The sequence below is a fragment of the Python bivittatus genome, unplaced genomic scaffold, assembly GCF_059951505.1.
Source record: "Python bivittatus isolate LINGU-HERP-01145 unplaced genomic scaffold, Pbiv_v1 ctg000790_np1212, whole genome shotgun sequence".
NCBI lineage: Eukaryota > Metazoa > Chordata > Lepidosauria > Squamata > Pythonidae > Python > Python bivittatus.
The window spans coordinates 6297993-6322585 of record NW_028277110.1 but is presented as its reverse complement, the minus strand read 5'-3'; the positions used below and the strand labels follow the sequence as shown (position 1 = coordinate 6322585).

Below are 24593 nucleotides of genomic sequence, written 5' to 3'. Positions count from 1 at the left end.
AGTGTTCCTGGGGATTGCATGAAGACCACAGGCATGAATGTTCTACAGCTAGATCAACTGCAAGTAACAATCTTCCCGCACCAAGGAAGAAATTTCACATGGCCTGTAGGTTCTTCTAAAGCAGCGTCTCTCAACCTTGGCCACTTTAAGATGAGTGGACTTCAACTCCCAGAACTCCTCGGGCTGGCTGGGGAATTCTGGGAGTTGAAGTCCATTCATCTTCAAGTGGCCAGGTTTGGACAACACTGGACTAGAGAGTCATTCTAGAAGCTGCTGCAAAAAAGAACTAGCCTCTGAATAAGCCCTGCAACTCTGTACAGGCACGGGATCTTTTCCATGTGAAAAGAATAACAAACTCCACCTAATTCCTCTTGGCTCTCATTCCTTCATGGATCTGCTTAAGATATCATTATCATCCTGCTAAATCAATCTATTATAGGATGAAGGTTCATTGAAAGTTATGAATATAATCTGTCATGCTTGTCCATTGTGAGTTGGTAGACAGATGTTTTTCAACTTCCCAGCCTAAAGCTGAGGGAAGAGGACCAGCCCAAAGTCCCCCTGGGAGGTTCTGCACTTAAGGGAGGTTTAGAACCTGGGTATTCCCGCTCCTTGTCCAGCACTTTAACCATAAGACTGGCTTCCATCTGGTGCCAGGTGGTGCTGGAAGACAAGTTCTCAGAATCCCAGCCAGCAAGATCCAACCCAGGTGATCAGGGCTGCCCAAGCCACCTGCGCAATCTGGATGAACCACTAGAACGCAACCAAGAGATATTGAAAAATATGACTCTTTGCTGATCTATACCTATTTTGCACCCCAGATGTGGTAACTCTACATGGATCAGGCACTAGAAGAGTGTTAATATTAACTTGCAGTTTCTTTTCAGCCACTGTGTTTATATGACATATTTCGATGATTTATTTCAATTATCTGTTTTGTCCATGTTATCTGAAAATGGCAGATTGAAATTAAAATTGCTGTGATTCAGCAAAGGTCAGCTGTATGATCAATGCAAGCCATTTGAAGGAAGTAAGAATAATGATCCTATTTTTTGCAAGTACAAATAATACAGGTCAATGCGACCTACACACCCACCATGATTCCTCTATTTACCACAATGACAGTGGGATGAACACAAAAAGATGACCAAGATAGCCAGTTGTGTAAATCCTTCCAAATAGGCATTGCCTTATTTGGGTTTTGGAATACTTCTTATTTGCCAAACACAGCTACCTTGGTATTGGTGCAGCTATGAGAGAAACAATGTACCTAAAGAAATAATATATTGATAGAGAAATTCAGGAAATCCTTTTGAAAGTATTTGGGTAAGAATAAAAGAACTTTATTCATGTATTTGGGTAAGAATAAAAGAATAAATATTTATTATAGACCACCTAGGCAGGCAGAAGATACAGAGGTGGCCTTTCTGCATAAGAGGACCAGTCTTTCGAAGAGACAATAGTGGTAATGGGAGATTTCAATTATCCTGACATCTTCTGGGTACCTTTTGTCAAAAGTCAGTGGCCCAACAAGTCCTTGTCCTCTCTTTCGTCAGAAGTGGCAGAAAGAACAAGGGGGTCTGCTCTTCTGGCCCTAAACCTCACAATAGGGAGGGATTCGTTAAAGGGGGCTGGCATCCTGGGGGAAAGTGAACATTGGTGAACATTATCCTTGGATTCATGATATCCAGAGCAAGAGGAAGGGAGGAGAGTGAGGACTGCATAGCAGACTTCATAAGAACTTTATGAACTCTGAGGGAAGGTGGGTTGGATCCAGTGGCTTCAGATCCTGGAGAAGGAAAGCATCCAGGAAGGATGGGAAATTGTGCAAAAGGAGATGCTGAAGCTCCCATCACTAACAGCCCCTGCAAGAAGAACAAACAGGAGAAATCCAGAAAGGCGGCTGGAGTAGGTAGGACAAAGCACTCTCAAGTGCTGAAGAGGGAAAGGGACACGTTCAGGAAATGGAAGGAGGGGTACATAACTGTAAAGGAATGGCAGGTAGTCTCCGGGAACTGTAGCAAAGCATCTGTCTTCTCTCAAGAGGGGGAGCTCTGGCTGATCCCAGAGCACAGCTTAGGGCAGACAAGAGGATAACAGAGAAGAGTTCAGAATGAATTCCAATTTCTAAGGTCAGATAGCACATTGAAGGAACTAGTGCAGAACCATTTTAGGTAATTTTTCAGAACTCCTGGAAGACTGGGTGGGTGGCTGGAGGAGAGTAAGCGTCCTCATCTTCAGAAAGGGGAAGGAGTAGGACATGTCAGCTCCATAGCTGTACTGGCCCCACTTCACCTTGGGTGAGGGAGCCGAGGGGATGGCTATCGAGTTTTCAGAGGATGCAAACCTGGGAGGGCTCTAGAGGAAGGAGAGGGAGGCGATTCAAAAAGATCCAGACAGGCCTGAGCAGCGGGACACAGCATCCAGATAATAGGAAGTAACTGTTTACTCTGTCCTGGTGAGACTCCCATTTGGAGTACCATCCCCAGATCTAGATTCCACCGTTCAAAAAGAATAATGACAGATGGGGACGTCTGGAGGGGCTCTGAAGACACAAACAACCCTGGGTTGAGTCTTCCGATGGAAAGGGATACAAGCTTTGGCAGCACCCCTTCCCCTTTGCTTTTTCGCATAAAAAAAGGGAAGAGGAAGCAAATGTGTTCTCAATTTTTGTCAAGTGTGTTTTATGTACATAGATATTAAAATTAGGGCAATGTCAGGGAGTGAAATCCCAGCTTCCTCACTTCACATTATTTCCACCAGAGACAGAGTCTGTTTCTCTCTCCAATGAGCCAGAGACAGAAAACACTTTGCATGTGTTCGTGTCTTCCATATCAACTGAAAACCAATTCCTTAATGATGCAATATGCCATTAGAGCGACTCCTACCACATGATTTAGGTCAGAGGGGCAGAATCCAAAGGGAAAGGATCCCTTGCAGACAGAGGCACCTAGTAGAAGCCACAGTGACCACACAGGTGCCATGATGTCATTTGTTACTTCTTCCCAGCCCATGGATGCCCTGAAAATCTTTGAAGTGACTCCAAAGGTGTCCAAACATTGCTGCCAAATTGTGTTAATGAGTTGGAAGGGGGCAATATTAAATGCATGACTGGAGAGCAATCCTATTAAGCATATGAATATTAATTGAAAGTAGATGAAATTGGATCACATGAAGTTTTTGCTCTGGCCTTGCCCACCATCCTGGGAGGGTAGCTCCCAGACACCCCTGAAAGGCAAGTCCAGTCCAGCAAGTCCAAAGAAGCCTTCAGCCCCACTCATCTGGGACGGAGCTGTTCACTATCATTAGACCCCTAGGATTCACACCAGGGAATATAGTATTCTCTATGAACAAAGCCTTCCCTGTTGGTCAACCTGGTGCATTTCCAAAAATCTTGCAACCTTCTTTCTTATCATGGAGGTCTGTGCAAAGGTGAGGGGGAGGGAGGCAGGACAGCAGCACAAATGTTGCTGATTTGCTTTCTCCAGCTCTGCAGAGAGAGATCCATCAGGCGTGGAGACCTCACCAGATTTCTCCAAGAGCATTGACAGGAGGGCAAAGGAGAAAGCTCTTCATGAAGGGCATCAGAACAATCATACAAGCTCCTTCCTGTTACTCCCAACCCACAGAAAACTTGGGAGTCTGGGCCTGACTAATTTGGAAGACTGGGACATCCATGGGGAGCGGCAGGCTTAAAAAGTCAAGAGGGGGCTGCAACTGCGCAGTGAAAACCCTGCTCCTTTTTATGTCTATCAAGCAGGGTGAGACTTTGATCACAACACATCTGATAAAGAGGCATGGCTTTGACTGTACAGCTGAAGCCTCTATCTTGCTTTCTTAACACACACACAAACCCCCCATGGTCATCTGTGTTCTTCTTCCTTACCAAGGGCTCAGTGGTGGCTCCCTGCTTTTGCCTTACCAAATCCCAAATCCTAAGAAACTGTTTCGGTCAAGGCCAACACTATGGAATCTGACTACTTATTCACCCGAAAGGAGCCTAAATGTAGCCCTGCTTCGCCCCTCTCTGTACAGGGATGTGGTCTGTGGCATCGTAATGGGAGTGGCAACCCCCAGTCTATCGAGGAGAGAGTTTGTCTCCAGGGAGCGTGAAGGGCTTTGAATCCACAGATGCTGCCTAAAATGTTCCACTGGAGTTATAAGGTTCTCCTCCACCACAGGCCGGGGTAAGACACCTTAAGGCAGTGTTGTCCAAACTTGGCCACTTTAAGATGAGTGGACTTCAACTCCCAGAATTCCCCAGCCAGCATGGCTGGCTGGGGAATTCTGGGAGTTGAAGTCCACTCATCTTAAAGTGGCCAAGTTTGGACAACACTGCCTTAAGCCAACCCCGCACCTCCATCAGCACTCACCTGCTCCTCGGCTGAGGTTTTTTCTTGCTCTAGCCCGTCTGAACGTTCCCAGAACGGATGGGTCCACACAGTTTTCTTGCAGGAGGGCCATCAGCAGCGGTTTGCAGGATCAGTTTCGTCCCCCTTCTTGTCTGTGGGGATTACAGCAGATCAGCCGAGTCCTCCAGGGTCTGCCTCATGCTGTCTGCCTGGGTGAATTTAGCTGTCAGGGTGGGATCTCTCATAGAAAAGACCCAAAGAGGATTTTTTTAAAAGGCTGGAAATCTTTTATGGACTTTTCGCTAAAAGAAGAAAAAGATGAAAGGGTGATTTATGGATTTAATGATTGAACCAGATGAGAATTAAATAAAGGGTTGGAGGGATTTCTGGAAGAGTTAAGAGAGAGGGGAGACAATAGGTTTGTTAATATCTGTTGAAGAGAAGGTCAGAAGTCCTATTCCATAACTTTAGCTTTTTCCTTGCTTTTTTCTTTTCTCGCATTACTTTCTTTCTTTCTTCTTTCTTTCTTTTCCTTTTCTTTAGATTTGCTTTTTGCTTTTTGTAAAATCCTCAATAAATGTAAATAAAAAACAAAGGTAGGATCTCTCCAGTCTTCACTGGTTGCCAACAATTTGAGGAAAATCAAGATTCCTTCAGGCACTTTCCCATTTTTTAAAATGTCGCAGTCAGTCTAAAGATACTGAGGCCCATTCAGAATGCAATGCGCTCACGGGAATGGTGCGCGTGAAACGAAGGATGTGCTCCTAAAAGAACTGCATGAAACTCTTCTCAGAAGTTAACAGGCAGTGACTTTGTCATCTGATCCCCCCATTCTAAGTAGCCCCCCTTATCTGGGCCAAAAAGTGACTTAGTGGCTTGCAGTTCACATCTCCAGCATGGGCATTTGAAGAGAGACAATTGATGACACACACATCATTACACATTGCACAAATGCTGTGAATCACGTTATTTGTGTGAGTTGCATCCAATTATATAATGTGTGCCATTTGCATGATGATGTCGTGATGTGTGTGGCGTTGGCCTGCCTTCTACTGGAAACCTATGATTCCCAGCTCCACCACAACACCTTAACAATGAAGGATATTGAATAAATATCCACTGGATATTTGGGGGGTTCTTTTTGGCTTGCCCAAATTAACTCCCCAACAGAGGCCAGGAGTTAGTCCTGTATACATTTAAAAAAGGCATTCTGTTTAACTTCACTTAAACACACTCCTGGTCAAACCAGGATTTTGACGTAACTGGAGAAACAGCATAAAAAATGAAGCTCTAAAGACAGTTATGAAAAGTTGACTCCGAAGAGGAGAAACATAGAGAACTTGGAGAGTAATAAAATTGCCCCCTCCAGTGGATATTTATTCAATAGAAAATTTACAAGCGTGATAAATAAGGCATCTAAAATGATTAACCAATAAATTTAAAAAGGGAGTTCCGCAGCTCAAAATGAAAACTGACTCATGGGGAAAATGTGACACATTAAATACATTAAAAAGAAAATCCAGGGGCTGGGTCAATCTTCATCTTCCATGGTTGGGACATAATGGCTTTATTGCCTAAACGGCGATGTCTATTTCAGATTCTTCCAAGTCTATCTCCACCCGCAATTCCCAGAGGACAAAATTTTTTTAGCCTGCATCAGGGTTTCATGCAATATAACGTATACTACATCAGAAGAGGATGGATTAGAAATATTCCCAGCCTTAAATTGTACTACGAAGCTGCACAACTGTGAAATGTTGTGGGAATGGCAGCCAACGTAGAACCGACGTCAAGGCAAATTCGAAAAGAGAATAGAAACTTTACACTTCTGTACTGAATATACAAAAAAATGATCAATTTCACTTCTACCCCATTTATTTTTATTTTCAAATAATTTTATTATACAAAGAGAGAGAATAAAAACAAGTACAAACTACAAAAAATATAGAAATACAAAAAGAAAAATACAAAAAAGAAAAAAGGATAGAAAAAAGAAAAAGAAGAAAGGAAAAGAAAAGAAAAGAAAAGAAAAGAAGAAAAAAGAAGAAAAAAGAAGAAAAGAAAAAAGAAGAAACTTCCCCCTTCACCCCAGCAAGTAAAAACAATTTTAATAGCTTATCACCATCTCTTAATACAACAAATACTCTCTTCACCCCTTAACGCATTTCTTAATTAAAAAACAAAATCCTAAAGCCTCATCATTCGTTCTTTATCAGCAAAAGTCCAATAAGGAAGACCAGATATCACTAATTTTCCATTTTAACCTTGATCGAATAAGCCAACCCTGTACTCCTTCCCTGCATTTTTAACAATCTTAATATTTAACCCCTTCAAATGTAGTCCCAGAGCTTGTTTTCTATTTGTCTTTTTTTTAACCCAAGAATCTTCCAAAACTTTAAGAAACCTCTCTTGTATATCCAGTAAGTAAAATTTCTCTGTCTCTCTCCCTCTCTCTGTGTCACTTCTCATAAAGTCCTTCAAGTCTTTAGCAGACTTCTTTTGTGGATCTAGTAAGAAAAAGTTATCCAAGTCACTTTTCTGGCTTAATAATTATAGATCTCCTTTAAGCAGTGAAACATCCATCAGTTTCATTTGTATCTCCATATCCTTCTCATTGCTTGACACATTTAAATCCACATTCAAATTCATTTCAAAATCATCTGTTGTAGCTGCTTCCTCCTCCTCCTCCTCCTCCTCCTCCTCCTCCTCCTCCTCCTCCTTCTTCTACACACTATCATACAAAGTAATTTTAAAGACCAGAATTCAAAAATGTCCCTCAGAGATTTCTGCTCCATTCTTTCATGACAAAATGAATTTATTGTCCTCTAGCTCCCCTTAGTATCCAAACTTCAAGGTCCCATTATCTTGTTTCCTCTTTAAAAAGCCCAAACAATCGCCATTTCCCACCGTAAGAAATCTTCTAATTAATTCAAAACTGTGCTTCCAAGTCCATCTGGACCCTTAATCCATTCTTAACTTTCTAAAATCCATATTCTAAGCACCCTTTTGCTGTTTAATCCAAAAAATAATATTTTTCCAGAACTTTTAAAATCGCATTTAAAACTTCTTTCTCCAAGGAGAAGGCAACTCACCTGATGAACGTAGTAAAACCTTGCCGATCCGAAGGGTTTTAAGATTTCCAGTACAATAAAAAAATTAATCCAAAAAGTGGTCAAGAAATGAGGCTTGGTCAAGCTTTATGTCCTTAAAAGGCTGCATTACAAGTATGAGCTTGAAGTTATCCCTCAGCTCCCAGCCACTTAACTTGTAAGCTGACCGCAAAATGATTCCTGCGGTCCACTCACAAGGAGCAGTTGTCCGGGGTCACGTGGTTATCTCAATGATCTCTTCTTCCTCCAGAGAAATTTCACCGGTCCAGACCTGTCAGGTTCAGCCCAAAGAACTCCAAGAGACAATGCAAATACAGTTCTGTTGCGTTTATTAGCTCCAACCTCAAGACAGAAATCTCCCCAGACTGAACCCCAGTTCCCAAGCCAGCCAGCCACAACACCATGAATTCCTTAGGGAGGTGCCAGCCTCATCTTCTTGAACTTCCCACGCTCCTCCGGCAAACTAAGAACACGCTTATCTCCCTGAGCCTGGCCTTCATAAGTCCATTCCACCACAAGACCCAACGTGCAGCCATGATTTTTCTCGTAAATGAGGTCCTGCTGTGAGCAGGACATCACCTCGCCATGGCTCCGCAGGAAGTTTAACCCATTTCTGAATGAACAATGGAAACCTGGAAAAGGTGACAACCTCCACCTCACCATTTTTATTAGTTGTAAGCCATCCTTTGGGTGAGGAAATATTTGGACAGACTGAAAGGGCAGAGGGTAAATGGACAAGAATGAGAGATATGTATTATGAGGGAATTTTCTTCCCCTGCAGCAGATCTAAACAACAACAACAACAGATGTCAATCCTACCTGATTTAATTTGCTGCAAATGTGTTCCTTTTTCTCTTCTCAACATAACATCCAAACTATTAAAAGACAGTATACTAAATTTGAAAAATAATCTAACATATCAATAAGCCAACAAGAGGGTTAACATTATGCTATTCTATAAAAGTACAAGCCCCTGCCATTGGGCTAGGAGAGGGGAGATCCAGGTTCAGGTCCCTCCCTCAGTCACGGAGGCTCCCCGGGGGACTTTGGGCCAGTCCCGCCATCTCAGCCCAACAGCTAGTGTGGTGTAGTGGGTAAGGTGCTGGACTAGGAGTGGGGAGATCCAGGTTCTAGGCCTCCTTCAGACCCAGAGCCCCATGGGAGACTTTGAGCCAATCCTTCTCTATCAACCCAGGAGCTGGAATGGTGTTGTGGTGACGACAACGGAGCAAGAAGACCCGGGTTCTCCACCCACAGCTAAGGAAGCTGCCTGGAGGACTCTGGTCCACTCCCTCTCTCTCAACCCCATCTACCTCCCAGGAGTGTTGCTTTGGGGAAAATTTGGAGGAGGGAACACTACGCACACTGCCTTTTGCTTCTATAAATCTAAGAAATGAACCAGCCACCTCAAGACTGCCCATCGGCTGTTCAGGAGGAAGGGGAAGTGAAGGAGGATTGATCCAGTCCCTGCTTCTCTGCCTGAAGCGGCTGGGGGCGCATGAAGACAGGGAGCGGCGCTACTACAAGCATTGGGCTCCAAGTGTGCACGCGGCAACTCTGGCTTTTAGCCTGGCCTGAGCAATTATGCAGAGAAAAGCCACTTGCTGACGTCTCTTGTCATCCAACTGGGCTGCACACAAAAAAGACTCCTTTTTCATTATTTATGCTTCTTGGTGAATGAATCTTGGCCAGACAGTTCCTCCCGCTAAGTCAGTATTAGATAGTTTTGCTTTAAAATGTCTAGGGCAATGAATAAAAACAACTCTAAGAAAGTATTTGAATGCAGGACAAGAAAAGCTGCCGTATTTGTCTGCCTACTAGAGGAGGGGGGAGAAACTTGTTTAAAGTAAATTTAATTCATTCTGCCTTTTTGAATCAACACAGAAACCACATTTAAGCAATAATCCCAAAGGCACCGTTTCCTGATGTTCTGCAGTGTGATTCAGCAATCAAAAATGTTTATAACAGAAAAGTGCTTTTTATTAAGGCAAAAAGTGCTTTTGATCAGATGGAAGAACTGTGTATTCTAGGCAAAACTGCAAACAAAAAAGCAGATACATGCTTTAGTGTCAACATTTTTTAGCAAAAGGAACTCACGCTCAGCAGACCGAACCTGCCAAATTCACAAGAAGGAGAAACAGAGGAAGCAGAGCCGCCAAATGAGGGAAATGCACGCTGAACGTCTGCCCACCCCTAGTTCTCCTAGCATCAGCTGCTCTTGCGCGGGGGCAGGTTCTAAGCAGCTGCGACCGGACCATGGAGTTGCAGGGGCTGAAAGAAGCACATCTGGGTGGCCAGGCATGAGAGCCACCAGCCCGGGAGGGGGAGGACCCTGTGCAGAGATGTGTTCACGTGGAAGCGCAGAGGTGGAGGTCCTTCAGGATTCAGCTCTTGAAGATGTAGCAAGTTCTGCTGCTTCCTGCTAGAGTTTTGGCCATCAGTTCCCCAACCGCTTCTCAGTTACCAGGATCTCATATTCGTTGTCCATCTTTTCATTCATCAACACGTATTCATCAGCTTTGGTAGGCTCCATACTGTAGGTGTTACCAAAATGTAAATTAGGTTCCTCATACACGCAGGGACCATCGACTCCTGAGCTGGCCAGGACGTGTTCATTTGCCAAGGTTAGGGCATTATTGTTGCTGAAACAGACAGTAGGATGGTGAAATCAGGCAAGCAAAAACTGCGGGTTCCACTTATCTGGGGAATCTTAGCATGGTGAAAGATGCCTTTGCACAACACTTTTTTGAAGGGCTGACTCAGAAAGATATCTATTTGCTGCCTCGGCAGTTAGCATGAGCTCTCTGCTCAGCCTCGTGAATGCCGCCTCATTTACCAGCTCTCTTGCAGAGAACATGATCTATTTTGAGACCTCAGTTCTGCTTTAAAAAGCACAAAGGGTAACTTAGTGGTATTTGTCCAGCACAAACCCATCCGATCCCATTGGCCTTCTGCTCTTCCTCTCAAAGCACACATACACACACACACATGTGCGCACACACATGTGCGCACACACACACAGGCATTCACAGAGACTGACTTCATCCCAAACTCTCTGTAAAAAGAGTCTTAGCTGCAGACAGGCTGTAAGGAACAGAAAGGTCAGTTTCACAGAGTGATGACAGCTCTGACTAAACAGGATTTTCGATTAGCAACCAGAGGAAAAGGAGGAAGAACAAGAAGTGTATACAGAGGCCATGGGGAGATACGGCTTTCCCGAATTACGCTCAACCCCCATAATGGTGGGTCACAACCCGGCTGGGTTTACTAAATTTATGTGATCTGGAGAGAAACCTGAACGTGGAGACACTGGTTCTAGAGGGTAGTCCCAGGCCAGTTAGCAGGGGTCGCATCTTACGGCAAACTAAATTAGGGGTTGAAGTCATCCAGCATTTTGAAAAAGAAAAAACAAAACTGGTTGAATGCAATTTTTAAAATATTGCACAGCCTGCAACAAAGCCATACATTGGATTCACGCAACACAATTAAGCAAGGTCAACTTAACCTATTTTCGGGTTTGCACAATATAAGTGATCCCATTCGCTAGACAAACAGGCAGTTTCACACCAGATAGTAAGGCGCATGCGCGCACACACACACAAAGATTAAAACCAATTTTGGACAAGGTGGAAACTGCACATTGTGGGCATCTAGCTGACCTGGGTTAAGGGTGTTGTGTAACACAGCCACAGTGATATCAGAGCTAGGTCACCTCCACCCAGGAAAGGGGAAGCGCAGTAAGGCTCTCTTAAGAGCTCTGTGCCCATCTCTGAGTGGCAGAAAACTCCGCCAGCGTGAAATCTGCCACCCTCCTGCCCTGATGGCTTCTCCTCCCAGCCCCAGCATCCTCTGGCTCACTCCCAGGCCACGGGGGACAGAGCCTAAGGGATTCATACCCCTTGAAGCTGCCTTGGATGGTGTCAGAATGCGAGAGGAGCCACTGCCTGAGCACTGTATAGCCAAGGACACGCAGAGGCTTTCTCACTCAGACACCGGGGGCTAGATGAAGGCGACAACACAGGGGCGTAGCAGAAAAGAATAAATACCTCTGGTGGGGTATGTGTATGCTGTCGTTCAGTGCATGTCTGGGTGCAGCCTTACTCTAGCCCTGTGTTTCTTCACCTCAGTTACTGGAAGAGGTGTGGATTTCAACTCCCAGAATTCCCCAGCTGGCCTAAAGCCTTAAAAAAAGGATGGATTTGCTGTCACTGGAGTCCATACCGAAACCAGCATGCCTTGCAGAGTCCTCTGCAAAAATAGCCATGAGATAACGGCATCCTCCAATGACCTCTCGTCCAGGAGGGCGAAACCTGTGGCTCTTCAGATATTGCTGAGCTGCAATGGATTGTGCTTGAAAACACCCTCAGCAGATCACTCAGCACCAACGACACTGTGGCTGTCATTGTGGCTGTGTTACACAACATTCTTAACCCAGGTCAGCTAAATCCCACAATGTGCAAGTTCCATGTTGTGCAACAGCTTGATTCATCTCAATATATTTTTTTCCCTTTGTATCGTAATGTGTTGCATGGACTCTGCTTGTTTGGTTGGTAGGGGTTGGTAGGGGTCAGTAGGGGGTTCACTTGCAATTCCGGAAGGCAGTACTATTTTTCCAGGCATCAAGAGGTTCCTCCTCTGCATTTCCATTCTGCACCAGAAATGGGAACTGCACGTTCAGCCTTTTTTCATCGAGTCTGTCATTTACACCCAACTCTCCAGAATATTTCTGGTCAACACATTTCACTATTCAGTTCCAGGATCAGACAATCACTTACTATGTTACTTCGTAAATACTATCTGAAAAAGAAACAGCATAGTTTTAAATTAATTTTTATTCCCAGAAAATAAAGTTACTACTAAATTAAAAAAACAACAGCAACAACTGCAAATGGTAATAAAATAAGAAAAGAAAAGAAAAGAAAAGAAGATGGAATGAAATGGAATGGAACAAATCAAACCAATTGGATAATTGGAGGCCAGGACGGAGAGCTTCTATGGCATTCTTATCATAAGGGTATTTCGAGAATTTGAGATCTTAAATTTAGTCTGTAAGTACTAAATGGTGCTGTCCACAGAGTCACTATTAGCAATCTGGATCCTAATTCACTCCATCCTTCTGATTCCTGAGAGCTTCTCTTTCCAATCCCAAGATGTTCTGCTGTTGCCCCCTGATCCCCAGTCATCGAAGATGAGCATCCCCCAACTCACCCTTCTTAGTCTTCCTCCTGCAAAAGATCACAGAGACGACCACAATGATCAGAGCTGCACAGAGCACAGAGATCAGGATGATGAGATACAGCGGCAGAATCAGCTTCCGAGCACCTGGAGTGACACAGCAGAGACGGAGATTTCCAGTCAACTTTGAAATAATTGATACGAACCACCATTGCGTGTTGCCTATTCAGGTCATATCCTTAAACTGTCTTTCCCAGAGGTAAGCCCCACTGATGTCTACTGGATTTGCTTCTGAACTTGCAGTATGAGATACGCTTTGGCTATTATTAATAATAACAGGACCCTGGGCTGTAGCACCCTGAGGGTCTTGAGACCTCTCCAGCAACTTTGGCGTGGCCTCTTTGCAACCCAGAGTAACAAGAGAAAGGAAGCTATTTTGTGTATTGGGAACTTGGTAAACAGAAAAGCAGCTGAACAGGTAATGTCCACATCTGGAGGATGCAAGGTTGAGGAAATGGGCCAGTGTCCTTTCTTGGGATGATGACCATATTTGGTTTGGTATCTGGGCCACCCTGCAAAATGTATGTGGCTGGTCAGAAAGGCCATAAAAGGGGCGTGAGTGAGGCCAGAACAAAACAAGCAGGCTAGATTCATACTTAATAAATTAAATATATATTTCAGGAGGCAGTATAGCCTCCTGAAATGATCAGCCAACTATCCATCTGTGATCTGCTCAGTCTTCCTCTTCTTCCCAACCCATTCGTTTTTCCCTCAAAGATTTCTTTTGCAATGCAGTTCTCATTCATTCTCTTGCTAAGATCAAATCAGCTTTCATACTTGCTACTCACTTTTGTATTCAGCACCTGATCATTCTTCACCCTCCTGTCTCTTCTTGTTTTACCACTTCAAAAAGCCCATTCCCAGTGCAATCAAATTACTTTTCTCCTGACATACCCAACTTTCGCCTGCCTATTAGACATATCCAGACAGTCATGTTTGCTTCTTTCAGCAGATCTCCATTCTTCATCACAGGCCATACATCACCCAGTATCTTTCTACCAGCATTTGTGCATCTTAAGATTTCTCCATCCATTTTCCCATCTTTAGTAAACATTCTACCAAGGTCCACAGAATTCATCTACTTGATCTAGTTTTTCATCATTTTCCTGTCACGAAACTACTTTGATCTTTGATCAGTTGATGCTTAGATCCACGGTCCTTGCTGCATCATGCAATCTATGTAACATTTGCTGCAAGTCATTTGGATTCTCAGCCAACAACATGGCATAATCCACATACAAAGTACGTATACTGTATGTTCATATTCCCAGCCAACACACCTCTAACGAAACCAGAGATGCTTGTTATAGAACGTATCCCTAAATACATTAAGCAATCAAAGGAAAATCACACCTCCTTGCCTTACTCCCTGCTCAGTGTTGAGCCATTCACTGAGCGTTCGGTTTATTCTCCGGTGTGAATTCCTTCCATCCTATGGCATTTGGCAACCAACCTTCAATGCCCTATTTATGCAGAGCATTCCTTAATTCAAGACAATACACACTCACAACATGTACTTCAGCAGGTGTACAAGAAGGGTTCTTCCTCACACTCAGACATTTCTCAGTGATAAAAAGGGAAAAGCTGCGCTTCACTTCCCAAATTTTGCTCACTGTGCCCTCTTCACCTCTTCCAATCAGAATTTGGTTAAACGCCTTCTCGGGCACACTTAACAAACTAACTCCCTGAAGTGTTTGCATTCATTCTTGCTACTTCTCCTTTGGTGTAGGAGAACAATAGCAACTGGGAAGAATCGTCAGGCACAGATGCACTCTTTGCACACAAGTTAAGCAGGTTGCACTGCTACTCCATGAGCAAACCACATCAGCATCCTACCCGCAGGCTTACCATTATTCCTCGCCTATGTTCGTCATTGCCCAATACTTTTTTTAAAAAATGAGAATAAATAATCAGAAGCCTGGGGGGGGGGGTGTGCACGTGTGTGCATGCTCTCGAGTTCTCCTGCAGGGAATTCCAAAGATGGCAAAGTTGTGATATAAAAAGTGAATCAAGGTGGTCCATTCCAGGGGTGTCTGCAGAGGGGATTAAAACCGGCAAGGTGGGAATGCCGGTCGTGATCAAAGTCCGGCCCTTTTGCAACTGCACGTGTGTCACACTTCCATACAAAACGACAGGCTTCGATTACAGCACTGCACCCTCCTTGCAGATTTTGACACCCGTCTTGCAAAAACTCCTGGCAGTTCTAATTAAATTTTAAATGATACTAAGTTGATCCATGAAGCTTAGCTTCAAGACATCCTGGATAGTCTTTATTTGTCAACAACTGTTCTTCTTTTCCTTTTAGAGCATTGGCTCCAAACAGGAGTGTTAGAGGGACTGTTCCCACATAGTTGGCCACCAAAACTGTGCATGAGATCCCACAACCAGCAGCAGATCAGGAGGGCTCCAAGGTAGTGTTTCTCAACCTTGGCCATTTTAAGAGGTGTGGACTTCGACTCCCAGAATTCCCCAGGCAGCAACGCTGCCTGGGGAATTCTGGGAGTCAAAGTCCACATCTCTTAAAGTGGCCAAATTTGGGAAAAAACAGCTCTAAGGTGACTCCAAAACCAAAGCAAGATTTGGACTGCATCTTCCATACTGTAGGAAGATTGTTTTTAAAAAATGCCACCAATTCTTCCATCCTGCAGCAGTCTTAAGTGCGTAAAGGCCGTCCCCAGCCTTCTTCCCACCTCCAGTAACATAGATTGGCTCCACCTTATTCCTTCTCTTACTTTCCCCCTGCTGTCCTGAAGGATTCCTAAAAGGTGTGGATGAAGTCACCATTCCATCTGGAAGACAAGCCAGAGAGTCCAAGTCAGATGGAAGAAATAAAGCTAGCGAGAGCCAGGCTGTACAACCAAAGCTTTCATGCCCACTGCCCCATACGCAGTGCCAAGATGATGCCCCCCACCCCAGAGAGCTGGAGGTCTGCCACAAGGGTAGGGCAAAGGACAAGAATCCTTTCTGGTGGGGAGGTAACCTCTCTGCCACCCTCGCCCAAATCTGCAAGTAGAAGGTAGATCAGCTTCCACCTTCTCCTTCCCAGGAACAGAGCCATCCAGGTCACCTTTTGTGTTAGAAGCAGAAGCAAAACCACTATCCAGAGCCATCTCATGCAGGTGAGATTATGGGCTCTTCCGCACATTAACTGTAGACAGGAGATGCCTTGGCAATCACATTTGGAGGACATAATGTCCCTTCCACTCAACCCTGACCCACCATAGGGACAGCCTTGTGTTTGTATTTACTCTCCACTCCTGAAGGGGAGGCCCCCTGCTCTTTCTAGTACAAACCATGCCACGCAGGCTCTCTGGGGGTGGGGACTAGTCTTGCTCTTACTGGCCCCCAGGGGTGGCAGTGGGCATGTCTCCCCTGCTCCTGGGCATTGATTTGCAGGACCATTAACCTTCAGGGCTCTCCCACTGGGCCAAGGAGCCCCCTCTTCCATTTCTCTTGCCAACCCTAGTAGACCTGGCAGCAGATCCCTGGGAGAGATGGCATCTCTGGGGGCCAGCTGTCTCTCTCCCCCTGGCCAGGTAACTTCACTCATGCTTTGGCTAGGCATGTGTCAAATTGCACCCCCATCCATGAATTAGGTGTCACAATGCCTGAACCATCTGGGGGGGCAGCTTTACTGAAAGCAACATCTTCTCGCTCAGGGTTTCTCAACCACGGCAACTTTAAAATGGGTGGACTTCAGCTCCCAGAACCTCCCAGCCTGCATGCTAGCTGGAGGATTCTGGGAGTTAAAGTCCACCCAACTTAAACTTGCCATGGTTGAGAAACACTGCTCTAAATGATCCCTGTGGAAACTCAAAACTAAATTAACCCAAATAAACATCAGCAAAGCTCACAAGATGCATCCCACGGTGTGAGATTATTATTTTTGTTTCCTTAAAGAAATATCAGAGTGAAAAGCCAGGCCCTGATCTAAAACTGGTGTCCAAGGAGGTAGGGGGACTAAGTGATGGCACATACATCATGACAGCAACACTCAAATGATGCCAGTTATATCATCTGTGTCATTTGTGCAATGACACCATGCACGCATGATGTCATTGTGCCTTGTACCTGGTGCCTAGGCTGCCTCAGTTCCAGAGGATTCAAAAAAGTCAAGATGGAAGCCACGACCATGCAGTCAAAGCCCAAGCCCCTTTTTATGGGCATTGCGCAGTTGAATCTTGACTTTTTGGGCCCTCTCCCTGCAGACACCCCTGCTCAGTTTCATCTTCCAGGTAGTCAGAACACCAGTGCCCCAGTTTCGAGCTGGCCACCAATGGCGGGGTTGAGGCAGAGGAAAAGCCAGGCTGGTGAAGGGCTGTGGTCCCTCGCCTTTCATGGTGTGGGTTAGCTGGGGCCTCCTGGAGGCAGTTATGGTTCACATTACCAATGTCAAGACTGACGCCACAGTTTCTGCCAGAGCAGGAATGGCAGCTTCACCAATAGCTGGGAATCTCCCTTAAAGACCAAAGGCCGAAAGGGATGGCAGAGGAAACCGGGGCATCCTTGGGGGTCAAGGTGGTACCTGCAGCCGTATGATCAAATCCCCCTTTTTACATGCATTGTATGGCGCGGGATCAGCAACGTGGGCTTCCCAGGGTCAGCCTGATCCCCTGCCTCCCACTCCCACTCCCGCTCCTCCAATGCAGAAGCGGCACGCCCCCCCACCCCCACCCCCGCCAGCATCTAAATGGCAGCTGAGTAACCCACCTGTTGGGTGCTCCTCTGTGCTTGGTCCTGCAGTGGAGAATTCAGAAGCATCTACAAGGGAAATTCAGCACAGGTTACCATCCTACCATTAAGTCACCCTAGAACAGCGGTTCTTAAATGTAAACCAAGCCAGTTGTGCTTGGTTCAATCATTCCTGGTTAAGCAAATTCTGGATGAACATGTGTGAACCTAGCCCGGGTTTGATTCCACCACTGTATTTGTGGGAAGAATTAAAAGCCTGGACCTCTTAACCAAGATATGAGTCCAGTCGAAAATGTTTTCCATAGACTTAACCTTCTAACACTGAATGTGACCCTGTAGACCAGTGTTGTCCAAACTTGGCCACTTTGAGATGAGTGGACTTCAACTCCCAGAATTCCCCAACCAGCATGGCTGGCTCGGGAATTCTGGGAGTTGAAGTCCACTCATCTTAAAGTGGCCAAGTTTGGACAACACTGCTGTAGACATTGTGCCTCTGCTGCAGTGCTATCCCCTTACCTTTCACTGTCAGCTGAAAGGAATCGCTCTGTTCCTTTTGCACGCTAAGTCTGTTTTCTGCCGTGCAGAAGTATCTGGCCGAATTGTGTGGCTGCAGGCTGTTGAAGGCAAGGACTGCGCCCATCTGCAGGTACTCTGCTTCTCTTCCAGGCCTTTCCTTGTACCATCGGTATTTGATGGGCGGAGAACCATTGGCTGAGCAGGTCAGGCTCACCCTGGTCCCGTTGGGCAGGACAGATTCCAGGCGGCTGGGCTGAATGGCTGGCTTGGACGCCGGAACTAGAGTGCAGGAAAGGAGCGAATGTTTGTCAGAGCACCTGGAGCAATTAAGAGCTAAACCATGAAGAAAATAAAAGGGAAATCGGGTTCCTAGGCCTTATTAATGCAAAGAGAAGCTGGGGGGCTTTCCTGATCCCAGTTACCACTTCCTTTGTAAAAGGAAAATTAAAAGTATAAATATTCAAAGCAAAGTTGTGCTGCTGCTGGTGATCATTCACATTTATGGTTATGATGCATCCTTTTATTATTATTCAGCTCGTAGCTTTGAAATTCTTGAGAAGGAAGAAAACTAGAAAAGAAGTAACTAAATCACAAGGAAATGATACAAAATTAAGTGGAAGCCCTTGCTGGCTTTTGCATCGATGGTCTCAGGATGCCCTGCAGGCAAGCTGGCATATTACTGCCTAGGGTTACCTTTTACAACCTGGAGCTGGACCATCTTTTCTTCAGTGAATTTGCTCATGTTCTTGGCTTCCCACTGAACTGAGCAAGTGTACGCTCCAGTATCGGTCATTTCAAGTTCCTTGATTTGGAGAGAAACATCTCCGGGGGACTTCTTTGCAACACTGATTCGGTGTCTGAAAGCAGCCAAGAATGTATGGTCCCCGGAGGAATCACGGAGGAAGATGGAGTGAGGCTCTTCGCCTTGTATGAGGAATTTCCAAGTCACTTTGACCTCCTTGAAGTCAGCGGAGGGTTCGTACATGCAGGGCAAAGTGATGGGAGCTCTCCAGGTACCATTGGCCATGTTTATGCCAGTCAAATCCGGGACAGCTGGAAGAGAGGCGACAGAAATATAAGCAGAAAATTTGGAATGCCAACACCAGAAAGGAAATACGACATTCTCAGGGGAAGAAGGGCTGTTGGTGCAGACTGCTATTGTGTCATTCAAAGTGCTGGGAACCAACTAAACAGGGAGAAATCTGTCAGGCAAGAATTGTCTTATCCACACATGCTCCTTTGGCTCTTGCACCTCACAGGTGGCATCAGTTGCCCTTCCACTAACTTGTATCTTTCACAGCAACCATTTTCTGTACATTTAGCAGAACCTACCTTGTTGGCAAGAATCAGTCAGGAGTGGAAACCCCTTTTTGTTGTTGTTATAATTTTGCAACACTCAGAGTCAAAGAGCACAACATTTGAGTATAGTTGAATAGCTTTAATAATTTTAAAACAAACAACTTTAATAACTTTAAAACAAGCAATAAACAAACTCTTCTATGTTTAAGATGATCGATTGATTGATTGTGCCATCAGATCAGTGTCAGCTCTTAGCAACCACTTGGCTAGATGATCTCCAGGATGAGCATCTGGCTTTGACTTTGCCTCTCAGATCTCTCAGTGGGGCCTCCACATGGTTCCATAATCCGCTGTGTCCTTCACCCTGCCATTGGACATCCTCTTCTCCTTTTTTCCATTGAGAGAGAGAGAGAGAGAGAGAGAGAGAGAGAGAGAGACATATATACATACATATAAAAGATACAGTTGACCAGAACCACCAGGTCTTCAATAGTTTCCTGAACAACATAAGGGTGCTCTGCTCTCCAGGGTCTTTAGACGACAACAGGGATGTTCGCAGGGTATGGTCACAAAAGTCAAGGTGGCAGTCGTGGTAGTCTGATCACATAAAACCCAGTTGGAGTTTCAATCACACCATCCCAGCTACCATCTTGATTTTTGTGACCATACTCTGTGAATACTCTTGATGAAAACTAAATGACATTAAAAAGCACTAGTGTATCACTGAACAGAAAAGGGTTACCTGCCCCAATCTAAACCAAACTGTCAAGCAAGCAGAGCAGAATGAAAAAGATGCAAAAACTGTGATGCTGGGACAGGTGCTGGGCTAGTTATGGGAGGGGAGGCTCCTGCATCGTGAAATTGGTCATGGAGAAGAGCTTCTAGAAGGTCACTAAGAGAAGAGGAAGGAAGCAGAAAAGCCACAGGCTCCAGAAGGTGCCTTTCCGTTCGTCTGATCTCCTTTTTATTTCTGTCCAGTCCAAAGAAAACAGGGAGAAGGGAAGTTTTACTTCTTTCTTTCTGATTTCCTCTTAAACCAAAAGAAGAAACACAGCTAACTGGCCTGCCTTTGTCATCTGCAAGCAGCAGACAAGATGCAAAGAAATTGATGGCATAGACCAGCCAAGGACAGAAAGATGCAGCTGAGGGACGCAGCCCTCATTCCTCAGTCGTCTCTTGTATTAAGTCAGGTCAGATTCTGGCCTGCAGATACTGGTGTGGGTGTTCCCTTACTGCAAGGAGAACCTTGTCCTCCTTCACTCCTGAGGTCTCCCAGGTTTGGGATCAGGACCTTCAATGTCCTTCTACTTTGTTGCCCTTCCTTCGATGCACAAAGGAGGTTCTGATTTGCCACTAAAGTTTCCTCCTCCTCTTCCAAGATGATCAGTTGGGCTGTGATGGCAAGAGAGTGCCTCATGCTCAGCACACATCTCTTGGCTTCTCTGATTTGCAGCCACTTTGTGGAGCTCATATGGCAGGATCAGTGACATATCCCATGATAATCCTGCTACAGTTTCCATGTTTCTGCTTTTTACAGATGAGGGGGAACGTAGCAATCATTTTTAAATTTCATCTCTCTTGAGAGATGGAGTTGGATTGCACATGCTCTATTTTTTTCCTAGGAGCTGGAATGTTTCTAACTATATGATTTCCCAATTTAACCATGCAGCTTGTTCATCTTCCAGGAAGAGGCCAAACTAACGTACGGCCAGGTAGCCGAGCTCCCCGGCACCCACAGATCCAGGATGAAAGACATGCAGGTCTACCCTGGGAGGACCCAGGGGGTGACATGTGACACCACAACTTCTGTCAGAGCTCAGAGGTGTTCCAAGATTATTCTTGGGAATGGAAAAGGGAAGTTTAAGATTTATCCCAACAAAGAACAGAATGCCCAGTTGTTGACACAGCCTCTGGATGGGGCTGTGAAAAGGGGACAAGGCTTTCAGCCTCAGCATGGACAAGGTCACTATGTTTGCTTACGCAGTCTAAAAAATGAAATATAAAAAGTGAGTGTCTAGCTACCCATCCTGGATATATAGCCCCCAGAATATACATATTCTTTTTATTTTGTTTTTTGATTAGGACTAATAAATACTTATGTAATGTAAACATTTTTCCAGATATGGGCTGTTGGCCTCCAATTGCAGACGGTACAGAAAAAGTGAACAAATTCCAGTGCTGCTGCTTCTAATGGCAGAAGTCCTGAGAAATCAACCTCAAGCACAACTCGGAAACAAAACTCATCAACTCTGGCTTTATGGGCACTGGCAAGGAACACAAAGACTGTGTTGAAGGTGAGCAAATATTGGGTAGCAATCAGTCTGAATCCTACAAAATTACCAAGAGTCTGGAAACCAAACATCTCAGTTTGAAAGATAAATGTCCTGAGTGTTTCAAATGAAAATGTGCAGAACTTCATGAGAAGAAAACAGCCTTTTGTACATTTTTGTGTAGCAAGGGAAATTGCCCTTTAGTTGCCTATCTAGTCAGTGATCGCAGAGCAAAAGCAGGTGAAGCTCGTGCTGTTGCAGAAAAGTTGCATGCATAAAAGGTCTGGCAGAATGCACGACTAATCAAAATTCTGCAAAAAATTGTGTATCACTCTCTAACCTGGTGTCAAAGACTTTTTGTGAAGAGGAACTAATAAAAACAACTAAAACAGAGTGCGGCTGGTTTCTCCCTTCAGATGATTTAAACTTCAAAGTAAAATGTATACAGCTCAACTAAAACTCAGCTTTGGAGTGAGCATGTTTTTAAAAACAATCTTGATTGCCTTCCAAATCTCAGCAAGTTTTTATCAACAAAAGAAATTTCCATCAATGAAAAATGTCAAAATCCTGGGGAAACCACACCTGTCTGATTTGGGTGCCGCAGTCACGGGATATTTTCCCCCTCCAGGCAGAGTATTTGACTGGGTCCAGAATCCTCTTGTACCTACTAATGCATTTGAATTGCCATTGAGGGAGATGGAACAACTTATGGACATTTCTACTGATTTCACATTACAGACATTTCCTCATGTGGAACTTGAGAATTTCTGGATACAGCTTTCAGAAGAAAATCCTGAAATTGCCAGTCAGGTATTAACATAGCTTATGATGTTTACAACAACACAACTTCACGGGAGAACCTTCTCTTTACACGCAGTGACAAAAAACAAGCATAGAAGTAAACTCATGAGATGAGAAACTTCAAGGGTGTAGACAGAGATTTGACATGCGGAAGAACCTCTTGACAGTAAGAGCGGTCAGCCAGTGGAACGGGTCACCACATGCAGTGGCTTCTTCACCTTCACTGGAGGTTTTCCAACAGACGCGGACAGTCACGGTATAGCGCAGTGGGCAGGGGGTTGGACTTGATGACCTCTGAGGTTCCTCCCAACTCTATGATTCTAAACAGGCTAGCTATAGAAGAAGATCTCTGCTTACAGGTGTCATCAATTGCTCCAAATATTGAACTTTTGTCCAAGGAAAAGCAAGCACATCCCAGTCATGGAACATTGATTTCTTTGGTTAAAACATTAGCCTCCCAAGTAATTGTGACATTCAAGTTTTAATTTTTGCACATTGAAACATTAATTTTAGCATTTACAATAAACAAGTTACTTTTTCTACTTTTAATAAGTGGGGGAACCTTCTGGGGCAGGAATTGGGGCATTCATTGTTGTGAATTCAAGTAACTTCAATATATGAATCTGTGTAAATCAATTCAATGAGCCTAAGTTTTGTTTTATTGCCAGTTTTCAGTCCCTAGAATTTTGCCTCTTGATTAGGGGTTCTGGGAAATTTCTTTTTAACTAACAGATTCCATGGCCTGAAAAAGTTTGAAAACTGCTGCCTTAAGCTGTCTCCTGACCAGCTCCATGGATCTGCATCTCCTGCTGGAATGGAAACTATAGATACAGGAGTGCCCACCGGGTGTGGTCAGAAAAGTTAAGATGGCGATCACAATGATGCAACTGAAACTCAGCCTATTTTATATACGCCACACACATAAAAACAGCTGGAGCTTCAACCAACTCGTCATGCCCTGCCAATGGCCCTGGATAGATGTGAGATGGGAACATTCACTGCCTGGATGGGACGTGCATCCTGAACCCCCACCTGCCCACTTTCTTCACTGCTCTTGTGCCAACAGCTCCCCCATTGCTGGGTCATAGATTCAAAGCCCACCCCCTGCCACATTTTGCCTTCTTAAAATCTCCCCCAATGTGCTTTCTTCCAGGTTGGTCAAAAAGATCGTCACTCTTCAGGAATTCTTAGCTGATTAAGTCTACTAAAACGAAGGAAGGATTGTGATCTGTGAAAGCTTAGTAGATAATGTTCATCTTTTTAACAACAGATTTGCAAAAGTCTACCCTTCTGAAATCAAATTTCATGAAGTTATGCTGATCATTAACCTATGCAAATAATACATGTGCATACATTTAAATATAAATAAAATAATCATGCCAAAGGACCTCTGTATTTTAAACACATACATGCTACACCAGGCATCCCTTTAAAAAGGCATTTCCTTCCAAAGGAGTAGAAATTCTATTTTGCTATAGAACTATGTTTAGCTATAAGAGCATTTTTTTGAGAATTAGCATTCAAAATATGCCGAGTACTTGAAGGCACCTGTCTACCCTTTTATTTGTCTGACAGGATTCTTCCTTTTGTCCAGGACCTTGAGGGAGCGTACATCAAATGCTATCTTCCCATTTTATTCCTGTAACAGCCACTTTGTGAGGTAGGGCTGGGCCAAAATCACCCAGCAAGTTTCCACAGCTGATGCTGGACTCGAACTGGACTCCTGGATTCTAGTCCAACATCCAAGCTATCACAGTAGCTCCCTAAAATTCTGAAGTTCATCAACTTTGCTCCTCATTTTACAGGGAGTAACAAGGAGAGCTTCTGAACTCACCTTTTCCAGGGACAATGGCCACAAAGCCCAGAATCCACAGCCGGGCCCATCTTTCCATCTTTTCTACCACTTCCTTGCTCTCCACTAGAGAGATGCTGTCCTCTCTTAAGACCAGAAGTAAAGTAAGCACAACTTCCTTTTCCTTGCTTGCTTTATTATCCTTCCTTCCTTATTTATTTACTTTTTTTAAAAAAATCTTGCAATAGGCTGAGTGTCCACAAAACAATTGGAGCCAACTGATTAAAGAAGCAATAGGTTAAATCATGCCACCCTGAAATTTCTGAAAGGAACTTGCTTTGATATGCAGCGATAAGGACTTCTTGAAAACTCTGGGATGTTATCCTTGAGAAAAGACAATAGAGAGATACTTTAGCATTTCTCAAAGACCAGAAAGGGTAGGGGTGTGTGTGTGCGTGCATGTGTGTGCGCGCAGAAGAATGTCAAAGCCTGTTCTCTCAAATCTGAGAGGAATAATGGCCTTATA

General features: G+C 44.5%; 1 protein-coding gene across 4 annotated transcripts; it reads right to left on the bottom strand.

The window, feature by feature from the left end:
- Positions 1–970: 970 nt before the first annotated feature.
- On the bottom strand, positions 971–24218 carry VSIG4 (V-set and immunoglobulin domain containing 4). Of its 4 annotated transcripts, XR_015793599.1 has the most exons (10): positions 24110–24218; positions 18599–18958; positions 17906–18184; positions 17408–17458; positions 15430–15486; positions 12671–12784; positions 12238–12259; positions 9560–10104; positions 4374–4654; positions 971–1865 (listed from the first exon to the last, which is right to left on the bottom strand). XR_015793599.1 is itself a non-coding variant. In XM_007436741.4 (8 exons), the coding sequence occupies exons 1-8, from the start codon at positions 24165–24167 to the stop codon at positions 9900–9902; spliced, it is 1146 nt and encodes a 381-aa protein (XP_007436803.2). In that variant the 5' UTR covers positions 24168–24218; the 3' UTR covers positions 7074–9899. The 4 variants fall into 4 exon arrangements, 3 of the variants coding, with proteins under 3 accessions (XP_007436803.2, XP_025027998.1, XP_025027997.1); XM_007436741.4 differs by lacking the exons at positions 971–1865; positions 4374–4654 and having other exon boundaries at positions 7074–10104; XM_025172230.2 differs by lacking the exons at positions 971–1865; positions 4374–4654 and having other exon boundaries at positions 7074–9996.
- Positions 24219–24593: the final 375 nt, after the last annotated feature.